Source organism: Oncorhynchus mykiss, chromosome 30 (assembly GCF_013265735.2).
Source record: "Oncorhynchus mykiss isolate Arlee chromosome 30, USDA_OmykA_1.1, whole genome shotgun sequence".
Classification (NCBI taxonomy): Eukaryota; Metazoa; Chordata; class Actinopteri; order Salmoniformes; family Salmonidae; genus Oncorhynchus; species Oncorhynchus mykiss.
This window is the reverse complement of record NC_050570.1, coordinates 35,899,905-35,918,360: the sequence shown is the minus strand read 5'-3', so window position 1 is coordinate 35,918,360 and position 18,456 is coordinate 35,899,905. Positions and strand designations below refer to the sequence as shown.

General features: G+C 43.3%; 1 protein-coding gene across 3 annotated transcripts in view; it reads left to right on the top strand.

The window, feature by feature from the left end:
- LOC110521773 (tensin-3) overlaps nt 1–17,886 on the top strand; it is a 66,496-nt gene extending 48,610 nt beyond the window's left edge. For 2 of the 3 annotated variants that reach the window (XM_036968974.1, XM_036968976.1), the window contains exons 6-16: nt 2,582–2,741; nt 3,132–3,634; nt 9,543–9,629; nt 10,071–10,202; nt 10,592–10,690; nt 10,970–11,047; nt 11,164–11,229; nt 11,440–11,608; nt 14,921–14,989; nt 15,069–15,098; nt 15,567–17,886. In XM_036968974.1, the coding sequence (XP_036824869.1) occupies nt 2,582–2,741; nt 3,132–3,634; nt 9,543–9,629; nt 10,071–10,202; nt 10,592–10,690; nt 10,970–11,047; nt 11,164–11,229; nt 11,440–11,608; nt 14,921–14,989; nt 15,069–15,098; nt 15,567–15,708 (1,535 nt within the window). In that variant the 3' untranslated portion in view covers nt 15,709–17,886. The remainder of the gene's footprint in view (nt 1–2,581; nt 2,742–3,131; nt 3,635–9,542; nt 9,630–10,070; nt 10,203–10,591; nt 10,691–10,969; nt 11,048–11,163; nt 11,230–11,439; nt 11,609–14,920; nt 14,990–15,068; nt 15,099–15,566) is intronic. The other variant, XM_036968977.1, reaches the window with a different exon arrangement.
- The last annotated feature ends 570 nt before the right edge of the window (nt 17,887–18,456 follow it).

Below are 18,456 nucleotides of genomic sequence, written 5' to 3'. Positions count from 1 at the left end.
TGTGAAGATGCTGGACGAAACAGGTACAAAAGTATCTATATCCACAGTAAAACGAGTCCTATATCGACATAACTTGAAAGGCCACAGCAAGGAAGAAGCCACTGCTCCAAAACCACCATAAAAAAGCCGGACTACGGTTTGCAACTGCACATGGGGACAAAGATCGTACTTTTTGGAGAAATGCCCTCTGGTCTGATGAAACAAAAATAGAACTGTTTGGTCATAATGACCATTGTTATGTTTGGAGGAAAAAGAGGGAGGCTTGCAAGCCTAAGAACACCACCCCAACTGTGAAGCACAGGGGTAGCAGCATCATGCTGTGGGGGTGCTTTGCTATAGGAGGGACTGGTGCACTTCACAAAATGGATGGCATCATGAGGAAAATTATGTGGATATATTGAAGCAACATCTCAAGACATCAGTCAGGAAGTTAAAGCTTGGTTGCCAATGGGTCTTCCAAACGGACAATGACCCCAAGCATACTTCCAAAGTTGTGACAAAATGGCCTAAGGACAACAAAGTCAAGGTATTGGAGTGGCCATCACAAAGCCCTGACCTCAATCTTATAGAACATTTGTGGGCAGAACTGAAATAAGCATGTACAAACCTGACTCAGTTACACCAGCTCTGTCAGGAGGAATGGGACAATTCTGCCAACTTATTGTGGAAAGCTTGTGGAAGGCTAACAAACGTTTGACCCAAGTTAAACCATTTAAAGGCAATGCTAACAAATACTAATTGAGTGGATCTAAACTTCTGACCCACTGGGAATGTGATGAAAGAAATAAAAGCTGAAATTAATAATTCTCTCTACTATTATTCTGACATTTCACATTCTTAAAATAAAGTGGTGATCGTAACTGACCTACGACAGGTAATTTTTACTTGGATTAAATGTCAGGAATTGTGAAAAACTGAGTTTAAATGTGTTTGGCTAAGGTGCATGTAAACTTCCGACTTCAACTGTACATGCATTCTCTCACCTCCCCAGGCCAGATTGGCACCAGCTTTTAGTTTACATTGAAAGTGTAGAGTAAGGTCACCATTAACATATAGAAAGTTTGCATCCCAAATGCCATCCTATTCCCTATATAGTGCACTACTTTTGACCTGTGTGTGTGTGTGTGTGTTTGTGTAAGTAAGTAATCTAATAATGGAGATGACAAGAGAGGGTTTAATTCAGCATAAATTCCTCAACATAAAGTCAATGGAGAAGAGGGAGAGTGAGATGGGATGAAAGAAAAGGAGAGAAGGAATAAAGAGAGAGAGCTCAAGAGAGACAGAGAGAGAGAGGTGGGGAGAGTGGGAGGGGGCTGTAGTGGATACAAGGAGGTCTTTATGATGGATACATTTTTTCTTCATTACTCACACTGCTTCTCCTGCCTGAAGGGGCTTGTTTGTAGGATCTTTGGAGAATGACATCAAATGTTCAGTCTTTAAATGAAATAGGTTAGCTTGCACCATGACAGTCCCAGTCAGGTTGATTGTTATCATGGTGCTGTCAGTGTTGTCGGTCTCTTACTTTCACCCATAGTGAAAGCAGACTGCTGAGCGCCATACATTTGGCTGGTCAGTGAGAGAGATGAAATTACTCACATCACCGTTTTTGTACAGGTCTGTGAAAAGGGTTTCTGGCCTCCCCTTTAGTAGTTTCTGTTGAAAAGCTTTCCTTGTGTCATTTTTTGGTCTCTGGAGGGTAGAGAATGGACTCAGCGCTGAGGGAACACATGGTGCTCTGCTGCCCTGTTCTGCTGCCCTGGCAACCATTTTTGTTTGTCTGCTTATGTTGCAAGCTTACTCTAATTTAGCTTAAAAAATCTTAAATAGTGAAAAATCTTTACACACACAAAAAAATATACGTTTAAGGTTAGAGTCCATGTTGCTTTTTGGTTTATTCACTCAGTTTGGTCATTTGATGTGGTTGTGTTAGCTGCACTTGCTAGGTTTGTTCTAGCTCAATGTTTTGCTTGCTGGCTATGTTTTTGTTGTGTAGCTAGTTAAGGAGAGTAAAAACTACTTCATTTGAGGCGCAAAGTTTTAAAAAATATATTCAGAATGAATAGAGTTGTTCATCATGTCTTGTCTTGAATTATTTTTAGATTGGAGATGTTCATCTCATTTTAAAAACAAAAAAACAGATAAATCAGAAGCTCATGCTGAGCATGTCTGTTGCTCTCTCTCTCTTGACAGAACATATGGCTGGAGTACAGAGCCAATACAGAGGATTTGGTGAGAACTCACAAAGAGCAGTGTGTAAGAAAATATCTCAGGGACTGTTAATCTGAGACTTGCTACAGTAAGATAAATTAGAAGCAAACATATTTTGGAAGTGGGGAACTGAACAGATTATGTTAAAGGATGACCTTCATACAAACCTCCAGTCACATACTGCACTGTATGCACCATAGAGTTGGATAGAGGGCGCATTTGATCCAAAGCATGTTTTAGCATGGGCAGCTATTCAGAGTCTCAAAGATAAGAGATGAGCTCTCTCAAAGACTAGTATGCACCTATCTGTAATGTTAAAGGGGAAGCCATGCCACAGTCTTAAAGGGATGCTGTTGTTTTTATTTTCTTGCAGATTCCCGAAGTTTCCTGGACGGTAGTATGAACCAAACTCCAGCCTCGTCAAATGGAGAGCTTTTCTGCTCGGAAGTGTCCTTCACTCCCGCCACCTGTCAGAGAATGTTCGGATCCATGCACTCTGTACCGTCAAGGAGCACCCTCCCACACACAAACAGGTACTGTCTTTCTTTCACACTGCAATGTTTTTGTGTGTGTGTTAACTGTAGCTACATTTTGTCACGCCTGCTCCCGCTCCCCCTCTCTGGCGCTCGAGGATGCCCGGCTGCCCATCATTACGCACACCTGTCAACATCATTACGCACATCAGCGCTTCATTGGACTCACCTGGTCACTTTGTTGATTGCCCCTTCTATATCTGTCTGTTCCACAGTTTGTTCCCTGTGTCAGCATTATTGTTGTCCCTTGTTCAGACGCTGTCCTTGTTTGTTTCATGTCTGTTTATGCATTCAATTTTCACTCCCAGTACTTGCTTCTCGTCTCCCAGCTGCTGTCCTTACACATTTGTGCTTATACTTGATCATCCCCTTCTCTCTCTCTCTCCTCAGCCAAACCCCACCTCCAGTGTGGCTGGACAGGACTCCTATGTCCCTGTCCTCCCCATTCCTCCCCCCTTCCTCTTCCTCTCTTTCTCCCCTCAGCCTCCTCAATGCACACAGATCTCCCCTGGGGGCCCAGAGGGACCTGGAGGGGTCTGGGGGCCAGAGCCGGCGTGAGAGGAACCAGGATGCCCAAAGCCAGGGGGATATAGTCTCTCTGCTGCTGGGGAATGGACATCTTGGTCTGGAGGACAGCCTGTTGGAAGCTGTGGAGGGGCTGGGGGGCCTGGATCTAGGCCTGGGGCTTGGAGAGGATGGACTGACTGGACTGCCACCCGTGCTGCCTGAGAAGAGGGTACCAGGGCTGGCTGGGTCCCGCTCCCCCTCTCTCAGTGGATTATCCAGCCCCCACAGTGGTAGTAGTCTCAGCATCCCCTTCCCCTCAGCCATGACCCCAGCCCCTTTCAGAGGACTCAGCCCTGGTGGTGGTGGAGGCCCTTTGCCTGGATCAGGTACACATGCATGCAGATACACACACAGGCAGACACACACACACACACCATCATTCCTGTTCCCAAAAAACTCTAAGGCATCCTGCTACGATTACTACCGACCTGTAATAATGAAGTGCTTTGAAAGGCTGGTCATCGCACACATCAATTCCATCCTCCCAGACATCTTCGACCCACTCCAATTTGCATACCTCCCCAACAGATCCACAGATGACGCATTCTCTATTCCACTCCACACTGCCCTCTTCAACCTCACCAACAACTGACTATGAGACAGTCTACCAGTCTCTCCCTCAACTTCAGCAAGACCAAGGAGCTGACTACAGAAAACAAGGGCGGGTGCACACCCCCATCCACATCGATTGGGCCATAGTGGAGACGGTCCAGAGATTCAAGTTCCTTGGTGTCCACATCACTAAGGACTTAACATGGTCCTCTCACACCACAACAGTTGTGAAGTAGGCATGGTTTGGCATAGCCCCTCAGATCCTTAGGAACTTATAGCTGCAGCATTGAGAGCATCCTGACTGGCTGTATCACCGTCTGGCATGGCAACTGCACCGCCCTTGAACAAAAGGCCCTACAGAGGGTGATATTATGGACGGCCCAGCACATTACTCGGGGTGAGCTCTGTCAATCCAGGATGTACATGCCAGGCAGTGTCTGAGAAGGGACAGAAAAATTGCAAAAGACTACAGCCATGCTGCTGTCCAGCAGGCGGTACCAGTGCATCAAGGCTCAGACCAACAGACTCCTATACAGCTTCTATCCCCTGGCTATAAGACTGTTAAATGGCTAACAACTACTGCTCTCCTTCTCCCACAGACTACCCACACTGACTCTATGCCCATCCACAGGACTCCACCCACTCAGACACATACACCTTCACTGTCTTACTTACACACACAGTGGTGTGGTGGACATTGCTTATACTCTCTTCTTAATCCCGATTGATACTTATCAAAGTAGTGCTTTGGAGGTATATGCCGTATCAATTAATAGGGCTGATGGAACAGATAGGAATGTTTATATTAAAATGCAGATCAACTATTATTTCTTCACATTTTAGGCACAGCAAAATACACACGGCAGTACGCCTATGTGTGAATGTTGCAACATGCCATTTGCGGGAAACCACTCTTCTAAAATGCACACCGCACATGGGAGCGGTTTGGTGGACAGAGATGGAAATATCAGTTCGAAAAAGGGGGGATTTAAAGATGCAACAACTATCATGGGTTGCTAATATGATTAGGATAAAGCCTTCGGCTGCTAGACAATGAAAGAAAGCTGAAAGAAAACCGATAGAACAGGAGAATGCATAAGAGTTAGTCTTTATAAAAAAGAATTGCCCAAACAAAAGGTCGGAATTTGTCAATAGGCTACTTTGAAACAAGGTAAGACATGCCTCAAAAAATGAAGGATTCAAACTATTAAGGAACAGGAAAAATATAGCAACGCTAATTATAGGCTTAACTGTCTTTAGGTAGACGGAAATGCTTTCCCAAAAACCTTCTCTATTAAATGTTAAATAGCTAAGTATATATAGCTAAGTATATATACCCACCTGTTAGGTATATACCTACCTGTCAGAATGAGCATTGGTGTCAATCCAGTGCCCATTCCAATGTAAACTCCATCTCATGTGCAACAGAAACACTGTTAATGAGACAATAGTGCTAACAGCCTGCACACTTGAATTAAAGGGTAACTACTCTCAAAAACCTACATTTCTTAGATTTTTCCAGACCTCAAAAGTGGTCTCCTGATGTGGATTAAGCATTGTTTTGGACGAAAACCTGAAAAAATGTGTAGCCCTACTATTAGCCTACTGCACAGTACAACTTAGGTAGCCTGAATGTGAAAGACCAATTTGGGATTTTATTATTTAGGTCATTGAGTGTGTCACTGTTTCTCATAGAATCTTTCACACGGGGTGCCTTTCCTTAGCTGGGAGGGCCATTTGGAAACATTTTGGCAAAATTTGAGTATACCCACTTCTCCAGGCACCACATGCTCACTCACACACTCATTATTGAAGCCATACTCTTACACCCAACGGCACACACGACCTCACAACTACACTGCTTCTAAAATGATTATTGATTAGATGTATTACTATCACTACAATGCTGTTAATTGATTATTGATTGCCATTATCATTAGTATCTATTTATTTCTCCTGCTATTACTCCTATTTACATGTACACTATATATACAAAAGTATGTGGACACCACTTCAAATTAGTGGATTCAGCTATTTCAGTTGCTGACAGGTGTATAAAATCGAGCACACAGCCATGCAATCTCCATAGACAAACATTGGCTGAAGAATTGCCTTTCTGGAGAGCTCGGTGACTTTCAATGTGGCACCGTCATAGGATGCCACCTTTCCAACAAGTCAGTTAGTAAAATTTCTGCCCTACTAGAGCTGCCCCAGGCAACTGTAAGGGCTGTTATTGTGAAGTGGAAACGTCTAGTTGCACCACGCCTCACCAGAGAAGTGGTAGGCCACATAAGATCACAGACCGGGACCGCCGAGTGCTGAAAAGTGTAGCGAGTAAAAATCATCCGTCCTCTGTTACTGGCTTTGGTTTTCCATTTATGTTTTGAGGATGGACTTTAGCACGTATAGCTTGTTAACACGTAGGGTGCGCTGATTGGTGTCACCTCGTCAGTCCGTGTGTGTTACACCTGTGCTGGTTGCCAACTCATTACTGGGAAGGTGTTTGACCTGTGTTGACCCAGGTGCTATTTAGGCGTGGCTGGCCCAGTGCTCCAGTGGAGCTTGAGAGATGTTGGGGAGAGCTACACCTCACCTCATCTGTGGTGCGATTTCGAGCTCAACCTGTTTGTGTTTTGGTGTTTCCCCTGTTTGTTTGGCTCCATCTTTTAACTCCCTATCCTAAGTTGTTGTGGGTTTTTCTTTTAGTTTGTCTTTTTGGAGGCAAACCTAGTGGGCATCCATGGTGGGTGTCTTTTAGAACCTCTTACTAGTGGCTTTTCCAACTTTCAGTGGGCACCCACATGGGTGCTTTTCAGAACCCCTTTTGAACCCCTTTCTGTTTTGTTTGGTTGTCAGTGATTTTCTTTGTTATTTCCCTTTGTTGTGAGAGACATTTTGAGTTTGTCTTGTGGAAACGTAACAAAATGGGGGTTCGTCCGGGATCTAGTGTCCCATGAGTATGGTAGTTGCTCTAATCACCTACTCTGAAGCTTTGCTTTGCCCAGATATTTGAGTGTTCAGAATACACTTTTGGGTAGAGTTTCCGTCACTGATTGGTGGAAATATTTTAAAATGTTTCATAAACACACAGGGTAATAAAAAAAGCCAATGGGCCTTAAGTTGGAAACATTTGTGGAAAATCCTACATGGGAGATAAATGTACAAAGGCGAATCTGCTCGTCACTGCAAAGCATTATGACATCAAGGTGGTGTCTGGCCATCCAAAATCAGCAGTCAAAGAGTTGATCGGTGCTGCTCTGCTGGAGGAGGAAATCCTTACGTAGAGGGATGTTGGTGAAAAGGGTCCTGTGGGTAGTAGGTCAATTCCCATAGACTTGCAACTGAGGGAGATAGAACTAATGGCAAAATCGGAACAACAGAAATTAGAGGTGGAGCACAGGGAAAGACCAGATGAGCATGCAGACAGACTAGAACAAGAAGAGCGTCAACATTCCTAAAATGGCCGCAAGATATTTGGTCACAGCTGAGATGAGATGGTTTGAGATGGTTTGGGATGAGCTGGACTACAGAGTGAAGGAAAGGCAGCCAATAAGTGCTCAGCATATGTGGAAACTCCTTCAAGACTGTTGGAAAAGTATTCTAGGTGAAGCTGGTTTAGAGAATGACAAGAGTGTGCAAAGCTGTCAAGGCAAAGGGTGGCTGATTTGAAGAATATATTTTGATTTGTTTAACACCTTTTTGGTTACTACATGATTCCACATGTTTACTCATAGTTCTTATGTCTAAACTATATTTTTTACAATGTGGAAAATAGTAAAAATAAATAAAAACCCTGGAATGAGTAGGTGTGTCCAAACTTTTGACTGGTACTCATCTATATGAGAATGCTATTAATTGACTACAGTTCAGCATTCAACACCATAGTGCCCTCAAAGCTCATCACTAAGCTAAGGACCCTGGGACTAAACACCTCCCTCTGCAACTGGCTCCTGGACTTCCTGACGTGCCGCCCCCAGGTGGTAAGGGTAGGTAACAACACATTCGCCACGCTGATCCTCAACCAGGTGTGCGTGCTCAGTACTATCCTGTACTCCCTGTTCACTCATGACTGCACGGCCAGGCACGACTTCAACACCATCATTTGTTGATGACACAACAGTGGTAGGCCTGATCACCAACAATGATGAGACAGCCCATAGAGAGGAGGTCAGAGACCTGACCGTGTGGTGCAAGGACAACAACCTCTCCCTCAACGTGATCAAGACAAAGGAGATGATTGTGGACTATAGGAAAAGGAGGACTGAGCAGGTTGACAGCTTCAAGTTCCTTGGCGTCCACATCACCAACAAACTAACATGGTCCAAGCACACCAAGACAGTCGTGAAGAGGGCACAACAAAACCTATTCCCCCTCAGGAGACTGAAAAGATTTGGCATGGGTCCTCAGATCCTCAAAAGGTTTTACAGCTGCAACATTGAGAGCATCCTGACGGGTTGCATCACTGTCTGGTATGGCAACTGCTCGGTATGGCAACTGCCCTAAAAATTGTCAAAGACTTCAGCCACCCTAGTCATAGAGTGTTCTCTCTGCCACCACATGGCAAGCAGTACCGGAGTGCCAAGTCTAGGTGGAAGAGGCTTCTAAACAGCTTCTACCCCCAAGCCATAAGACTCCTGAACATCTAATCAAATGGCTACCCAGACTATTTGCATCCCCCCCCCCCCCCCCCCCCCCCCCCACACACACACACACACACTTCTACGCTGCTGCTACTCTATGTTATTATCTATGCACAGTCACTTTAATAACTGTACCTGCATGTACATATTTCTTCAATTACCTTGACACCGGTGCCCCCGCCCATTGACTCTGTACCGGTACCCCCTGTATATATCCCCGCTATTGTTATTTTACTGCTGCTCTTTAATGATTTGTTATTTTTATCTGACCTTTTTTTAGGTATTTTCTTAAAACTGCATTGTTGGTTAAGGGCTTGTAAGTAAATATTTAACTGGAAGGCTGTTGTATTCGGCGCATGAGACAAATAAAATGTGCTTTGATTTGTTTCACTCTATATATTACCATTACTATATAACCATAAGTATTTCTGCTACCAGTCACTTTTCAGCCCTGTTTCCATGTACATCTTCCAATCACGCATACACGGACACTCTGGCCCACACCCACACCCACACATTTACATTTGCAATCACACATTCACCACCACACAGACATCAACCCACCACTTCTGCTGCAGCCATACTGTTTAATATTATTATTATTATTATCATTTAGCTTCCTACCAGTCACTTTCTCCTAATCACTGCCTACATGTACATATCTACTTCAAATACTCCACTATCCCTCCCTATTGTACATTTGGTGCTGGTACTGACCCTGTATGTACAGTAGCTGACATTTATCTGAAATGTAGTTGTTTTTTTGCAAGTTAAGCATTTCAATGTACTTGTGCATGTGAAAAATTAAACCTCATTACACAGTCTGTCCCATGTTGTAAACATGTATAGACAGCTATACGTTGGCTCTCACTCGTACATTAAAAGACAATGGCATGCCTGAATTCACACTCAATCATACTGTCGTACACGATGTTCACTGTGTCTCAAAAAATATGTTTATATGCTATAGTGCTCTATTTCTCTCTTTCTCTCTCTTCACACCAAGTGGCTGTCTCTGTCTGTGTGTTGTGTTGTGTTGCAGACCCGTTTTCCAGTAAGCAGGACAATGTGAAGTTTGTTCAGGACACTTCCAAATTCTGGTACAAGCCTGACATCTCCAGAGATCAAGGTAAATATTGTTTCCGGAAATTAGACGGGTGCTGCAAGAACTCTTTCTCTCTTTGTGTGTGTGTGTGTGTGTGTGTGTGTGTGTGTGTGTGTGTGTGTGTGTGTGTGTGTGTGTGTGTGTGTGTGTGTGTGTGTGTGTGTGTGTGTGTGTGTGTGTGTGTGTGTGTGTGTGTGTGTGTGTGTGTGTGTGTGTGTGTGTGTGTGTGTGTGTGTGTGTTGCCTTTGATATTTTCTTTTCACACTGTGCTTTCCAGCACAGTTCCAGCCATTATGCTAGATGTGCATTACACATTGTGCAACCAGGCCAGAGCAGCACATTTCGGCTTGGCTTGGCTCTGTTTGTCTCAGTAGTCTGAAAAGGGCATCACAGTTGCTACTGACTATGACATGGGTGTTGTGACTGTGTTAAACTTTGTTTTTTGACTCCTGTGGTGCTCTGTAGCCATCGGTGTGCTGAAGGACAAAGAACCTGGATCCTTCATCGTCAGGGACAGTCACTCATTCCGCGGAGCCTACGGATTGGCTATGAAGGTGGCCACACCCCCTCCCTCTGTCCTGACACAGAGCAAGAAAGGTGGGTGTGATAGGCCACAAATTACTGCATTTCAAATGGCATGCTATTCTCTATAAAGTGCACTTCATTTGACCAGAGCCCTATGGGAATAGGATGCCATTTGGGACGCAAACTCAGAGAGTTTCCAACATGGTCTCATTCGAATATGTCATAACATTTTACTATTGTAGTTATATGTCACTTCTGACTTTCTTCTAATGAGATATTTCTGTCAGTCCAGGGCGGTGTAGAGTGAAGTTGCCGCTAGATGCTGATCCTGTGTCATTTTAGCATTTTTTTCCACAAATATTTAAGGTTAGGATTAGGGTAGGGGAAGCTGATCCTCGATCTGTACCTAGGGCACTTGCCATTTCCCCAATCCTCTCTGATGTCACTTCCTATCTCCATAGTGGGTGGCGACCTATCCAATGAACTGGTTAGGCACTTCCTGATTGAGTGCACACAGAAAGGGGTGCAGCTTAAGGGCTGTCCCAATGAACCCTACTTTGGTGAGGACATATTCATGTGTGTTGTGCTATGTGCCTACGTATGCGTGTTCTGTTCTGTTCTTTTATGGTGTTTTGTGTTGGGTTCTATGCATATGTGTACTGTGTGGGTGCATATGTTCAGTTTTGTGAAGTAATACAATGTATTCCTCTGGTGGACATACTCAGTAGTGCAGCTAAACAGGTCCACAAAATCTGGTCCCAAAAATATTTTTGGTTGACCAATGACTAGATGGAAAGGTATATTGAAGCATCTGAGACAGTGCATTCTGTTCCTCACAGGAAGTCTGACTGCGTTGGTCTGTCAACATTCCATTACCCCTTTGGCCCTGCCCTGTAAACTCATCATCCCCGAAAGAGGTAAGAATGTGTGTGTGTGTGTGTGTGTGTGTCTTTCCTTGTGTTTTTATAAATACAATTATATCAGTTCCAACTAAACTTCCCTTTTCTTCCTGTGTTGTCAAACCCTCTGGAAGAGACAAGTGATCCCTCAACACAGTCAGTAACCAACTCTGCTGCTGAGCTACTCAAACAGGGAGCAGGTACTTTATAGTCTCAGCTCTCCTCTTCTCTGACATTGTGTGTGTGTTTGTGTGTGTGTCATCTTTCATTGTGTAAAATGTATGCTTCTCCGTGTAGTTCATGGGCTCAGTAGAGCTGCAGTCTCTGACTGGGTACCAGTCTGTATGTGTGTTACAGTGTATAACGTGTGTGTGTTACAATGTGTAACTGGTGTGTGTCTCTCTCCCTAGCTTGCAGTGTGTGGTTCTTGGGCTCAGTAGAGCTGGAGTCTTTGACAGGGTACCAGGCTGTACAAAAGGCAGCCAGTCTGACTCTGGCCATGGACCCTCCTCCAACCTCCACTGTGGTTAATTTCAAAGTCTCAACACAGGGCATCACTCTCACCGACAATCAGAGGAAGTGAGTCATACGCACACTTGCATGATCACACATGCACGTGGCATGCCATGCATTCATGTGAGCACACACACACACACACACACACACGCTTGAGCATGCATACGTATGCATGCACACACATATAAAATAAAGAACCTCCTACAAAATAAGGGTATGGTATTGTTCCCTGGGGAACAAATATACCCAAATACAGATAATGTGCCTTCAGAGGTACAGATAATGATAACACATGGTATTGTTCGTTACCCTTTTGGTACATGTGCGGATAAAGAGTACGAGGGTCCATTTTTGTACCCAATATTTTGAATATTAAGATACAATCGTCACACTCTAGTTCTCAACGTACGTTGAAGGTACATTCCGGTTTCCCAATACGTTGCAGAAAAGCAATGTATTGAACGAAGGTACATATTTGTACCCACCATAAGGCGCAATGATTAATTCATGACACCTAAAAGGAACTAACGGCTCTGTCACTGCGGTGGTACATTAAAAAAGGCACATTTGTGCCGTCTTCATTATCATAAGTGGCGTAAAGTACTTAAGTCGTTTTTGGGGGTATCTGTACTTTACTATTTATAATTTTGTCTACTTTTACTTCACTACATTCCAAAAGAAAATAATGTTATTTTAACTCAAATCAAATGTTATTGGTCACATACACGTGTTTAGCAGATGTTATTGCGGGATTAGCAAAATGCTTGAACCCCATACATTTTCCCTGACACCCAAAGGTACTCGTTACATTTTGAATGCTTAGCAGGACAGGAAAATGGTCAAATTCATGCACTTATCAAGAGAACATCCCTACTGCCTCTGATCTGGCAGACTCACTAAACACACATGCTTTGTTTGTAAATATGTCTGTGTTGGAGCGTGCCCCTGGCTCTCCCAGAAATAAAAGAAAATGGTGCCGTCTGGTTTGCTTAATATGAGGTATTTGAAATTATTTATACTTTTACTTTTGATAATTAAGGAAATGTTAGCAATTACATTTACTTTTGATACATAAGTATATTTAAAACCAAATACTTTTAGACTTTTACTCAGTAGTATTTTACTGGTTGACTTTCACCAGCAGCATACCACCCTGCATACCACTGCTGCCTTGCTTCTGAAGCTAAGCAGGGTTGGCCCTGGTCAGTCCCTGAATGATAGACCAGATTCTGCTGGAAGTGGTGTAGGAGGCAGTCTTTCCTCTGGTCTAAAAAATATCCCAATTCCCCAGGGCAGTGATTCCCTGTATAGGGTGCCGTCTTTTGGATGGGACGTTAAACGGGTGTCCTGACTCTCTGGGGTCATTAAAGGCCCAGAGAGGCACTTATCGGGTACTTTTTCCACCACTGATTATCATATTTCCTTGCAGTTCCCCCATGGGTTCAAGTCCAAACTCTTGCTGGGCCACTCAAGGACATTCAGAGACTTGTCCCAAAGCCACTTCTGCGTTGTCTTGGCTGTGTGCTTAGGGTTGAAGTCCTGTTGGAAGGTGAACTTTCGTCTCAGTCTGAGGTCCTGAGAGCTCCGGAGCAGGTTTTCATCAAGGATCTCTCTGTACTTTGCTCTGTTCATCTTCCTTTGATCCTTACTAGTCTCCCAGTCCCTGCTCATGAAAAACATATCCACAGCATGATGCTGCCACCCCCATGCTTATGGTTCTAGTTTCCTCCAGACGTGATGCTTGGTATTCAGGCCTAAGAGTTCAATCTTGGTTTCATCAGACCAGAGAATCCTGTTTCACATGGTCTGAGCGTCTTTAGGTGTCTTTTGACAAACTCCAAGCGGGCTGTCATGTGCCTTTTACTTAGGAGTTTATTCTGTCTGGCCACTCCACCATAAAGGCCTGATTGATGGAGTGCTGCAGAAATGGTTGTCCTTCTGGAAGGTTCTCCTATCGCTACAGAGGAACTCCGGAGCTCTGTCATAGTGACCATTGGGTTCTTGGTTACCTCCCTGGCCGTGGCCCTTCTCCCCCGATTGCTCAGTTTGGCCAGGCGGCCAGCTCTAGGAAAAGTCTTGGTGGTTCCAAACTTATTCCATTTAAGAATGATTGCGGCCATTGTGTTCTTGGGGACCTTCAATGCTGCAGACATTTTTTGGTACCCTTCCCCAGATCTGTGCCTTGACACAATCCTGTCTCGGAGCTCTACAGGCAATTCCTTTGACCTCATGGCTAGTTTTTTTCTCTGACAATCAATGTCAACTGTGGGACCTTATATAGACAGGTGTGTGCCTTTCCAAATCATGTCCAATCAATGGAATTTCCCACGGGTGGACTCCAATCAAGTTGCAGAAACATCTCAAGGATGATTTAATGGAAACAGTGTACACCTGAGCTCAATTTTGATTCTCATAGCAAAGGGTCTGAATACTTATGTAAATAAGGTATTTCAATTTTTTCTTTTTAATACATTCACACAAAAAAATTATTAAAACCTGTTTTCACTTTTCATTATGGGCTATTTTTATTTATTCCATTTTAGAATAAGGCTGTAAAGTAGCAAAATGTCGAAAAAGTCAATGGGTCTGAATACTTTCCAAATGCAATGTATCTCACGAGGCCTTATTGTGAGGCCTAATTTTACCCTAATACAGTATGCCACAGAGACTTTGAATACCGTATGTTAAAATGTAAATGTGACTAACTTTCCAGTTGTATGTGCTGCATGTAATATATCGTGTTGTGAAAGAGCTGCAAATCCTGGACCCGTACAAATCAGCTGGGCTAGACAATCTGGACCCTCTCTTTCTAATATGATCCGCCGCCATTGTTGCAACCCCTATTACCAATCTGTTCAACATCTATTTCGTTTCGTCCGAGATCCCTAAAGATTGGAAAGCTGTCGCGGTCATCCCCCTCTTCATCCCCATATTGTTTTTATTTACTTTGCTGCTCTTTTGCACACCAATATCACTACTTACACACCATCATCTGATCATCATCATCTGCTCATCTATCACTCCAGTGTTAATCTGCTAAATTGTAATTACTTTGCTACTATGGCCTATTTATTGCATTTTGCACACACTGTGTATATAGACTCTTTTTTTTCTACTGTGTTATTGACTGTACGCTTGTTAATTCCATGTGCAACTCTGTGTTGTTGTTTCTGTCGCACTGCTTTGCTTTATCTTGGCCAGATCGCAGTTGTAAATGAGAACTTGTTCTCAACTAGCTCACCTGCTTAAATAAAGGTGAAATAAAAAAATAAAAAATAAAACATCTAAACCTTTTTTCCGACAGTATATTTACGACAGATATTGTATACCTACACTACAGTGTACTCACCCCTCACTGTCTCTCTCTGTCTGTAGGCTGTTCTTCAGGAGACACTACACCGTCAATACCGTCCTTTTCTGTGCCCTTGACCCACAGGACCGCAAGTGAGTACTGTGCACTCCTGTGTGGGTGTGTGTGTCTCAGATAATCATGCACGGCAACTAACTATTCTCTCCTCACAAGGTGGACAAGAGATGGCTGCTCCTCTGCTAAGTAAGTCATTCCCTCACTTCAGCGCCTGTCATTATTTTTCTCTCTCTTATGCACTGTCTTCCTCTCGATCCCCCTTTCTCATTGTGTCTCACATGCTGTCTTTCTATCTTTACAAATCTCTCTCTATCCCACAATAACTTGTATTTTCTGAAGTATTTGCTGAATAGCAAGAGGAAATGTTTTGCAATGAAAACAATAGTTTATTTTTTGAAGAATTCAGGAAGGTCCCTCTCCATTTTGGCCCATATGTTTCTGTTGTATTCCTAGTGAATATGACCCTCGATTCTCCTGTTTGGCTGTTGAAGCTGAAGGCTTACTGAGCTTCTCTGCTGTTTCTCCTCCTGTCAGGATCTTTGGTTTTGTCCCATGTTTCTGTTGTATTGCTAGTGAATATGACCCTCGATTCTCCTGTTTGGCTGTTGAAGCTGAAGGCTTACTGAGCTTCTCTGCTGTTTCTCCTCCTGTCAGGATCTTTGGTTTTGTGGCGAGGAAGTCGATGAGTGGGACGGAGAATGTGTGTCACCTGTTTGCTGAACACGACCCCGAACAACCTGCCAGTGCCATCGTCAACTTCGTCTCCAAGGTGATGATTGGATCACTGAAGAAATAAGACTTGGACACACACACAGACACACACTCACACACCACACACACACACACACACACACTCACACACCACAGACATACAGTTAGTCCTGCTGGTACATACTGCACTTAAATGCCGATGTAGAGAAGACTAATGTGTTGCATTATGGCAAACTACCAGCAGAGGGGAGCACAGTAGCAACATCTTTACCCTGCCACCAGGGTTGTAGGGTGACATTTCACCTTGACGCTGGTCAGATTTTGCATTTCCCCCATTTATGGTTAAGATTAGGTGAGGGGAAATCTGAACTGATCATAGATCTGTTCCTAGAGGAAACTTGACCCTGAAGTGCACGAGGACTTAATCTTCTCAAGAAAACCAATGCTTATATTAACGAAGTCTGCTTATCAGATGAGGCTGATGGGCAGAGACCATTGTGATGGCTGGAATGTACGGTATCAAACACATGGTCCCGCCCTCCTATATTGACGCCCACCAGCCACCACTGATATTTATGTATATGATCTGGATGTCATTGTAAAGGGAGGGAATCTGTCATGTATGTTAGTATTTTTAGGACATTTTTTCCAACAACTTTATTTGTTTAACTGTAATCTATATGATATTACCCTATAATCACACAGCATTACTAGTCTGGCTTTACATGCCATGCCGAGTAAAAGGCTTTCAACAATGAATAGGGTCACTTTCAATCACTTCAGCGAATCCTTTTGAACTCATATCATCAGTGAAACATAGGATACTCTACAATCCCGTGCTTGACTTGGGCCGGAACACACCAATATAAACTGTACCTACACCCAAAAGGATTTCAGTCAAGCACTGCTACAATCGACTGGGTTTGTTTAGCATCAACTTAATAGTTAAGCCCCACCATGGAGTAGCACCATATCATAGAGTTTAAGATTAAAGCTAGAGCACTGATGTCTTAGACAAATCAGACCACGCTGATCGGTTAAAATTAGCGAGTGACCGTTCTATTGCATATGACAACAGAGTATCGTCTGCTATTTTTTATTCATCTCCTGACAATACTACATGTTGAATCGTCTCCGTTCGTCGACACCCAGCAGGCATCTTCTGCGTACAGCCCACGTTTGTTATATTAGACAAAAGCCTATATCTGGTGTCCCTTTCAACAGATATTAACAGATTTTAAAAGATGTGGGTTTTATACATTGGCTGAAATATTTATAATTGATGTGCATCGTTTTTATAAATACTTATGTCTTTGAACACATAATTGTCTGTATATTTAACATGATGCATTATGTTTGAAAGATGAATAACTCTGAGGAGATATGAAACAGTGCAACATATTGTTGTAAGGGGTACTATGATTACTGTCTTGTTCTTGACAATGACATGGTGTAGCACTGGTAACTGTGTGAGGAACAGTAGTGTACCTCTGGTCAAACGTAGTGCACTATATTGGAAATAAGCTCCCATTTGGGATGTACACCGAAGTCTCTTCCTTGTCGTATTGTTGGAGAGTCGATGGGCTCAGGGAACTGTTTTCCATACTCACATGTTTCTGTGATCCGTGTCTCCTACCTCTGTGTTTTCCTGAGTTCTCTGGCCCAAGAGCATAACTTGAGTACTCTATTGCACATGAGGTTGGTGGCACCTTTTAATTGGGGACGACGGGCTACTGGTAATGGCTGGAGTGGAATTGTATCAAACACATCCAACACATGGTTTCCATGTGTCTGACGCCATTCTGTTTACTTCATTCCAGCCATTACCGCAAGGCTGTCCTCCCCTCAGCAGCCTCCACTGCTCTATTTTAAGAATTTGTAAATTCATGTTACTTCACTCACATATGGAAAATAGAACTATAACTCATATATTACATTCCTACTTTTGTCATTTAGGCTACAGCCACATAGATATGTTGTGTCCAAAACTTCCGGATTGAGCAAATGCTTTTGCATTTTCCGTTGATTATTGTCAGACAAAAACTGCACAAGTCGTCTTGTCTTTTTACACATGCAACTTGTCCTAAGATAGTTTCATTGAGTTAAACTTTTGATGGACAAAAACAGAAAACTGATGAATGCATATAAGGTTTCATCTGCGCTCATGCATCTCTGTGTGGCCGCAGCCATATGAAAATGTCAATTAGAGTATTTTTCCAGTAGATGGCACAGATCAATCACAAAATAAACAATTGTAGGATGTTGTTTCTGTGTGTGTGGTACAGTATTTGTATAACTGTCAGTGCGTGGGTCTTTGACTTAGCCTTCAGGAGAGGAATGCCAGTCTGACCAATTCTGCTATTTTGTGTTTCCGCCATCGTTTCCTATGACCGAAAAGAGCTTCTTGGACATCAGAACAGCAATCACTAACCTCGATTTTGATGATGATTTCCACTTCAACGAGTCGGCAGCGCAAGACATAATGCTCACCCGGACCAGCCCTTAATCCCTGAGATTTGGGAAAAGAGAAAGTGAGGCCGACACGCGGGCACCCTGACGAAACTACATAAATAAACCACCTCCACCCTCTGTTCTATTGGCGAACATACAATCACGAGTTCCGTTGGAGACGATCCTATCAACGGGACCTGAAGAACTGTAATACCTTGTGTTTCTTAGAGTCCTGGTGGAACAAGAACATGGATAATATACAGTGCCTTTCGGAAAGTATTCAGACCCCTTGACTTTTTCCACCCCAAAATTACATCACAGCCTTATTCTAAAATCATATTTTTTTTTAAACACACAATAACCCATAAAGACACAGCGAAAA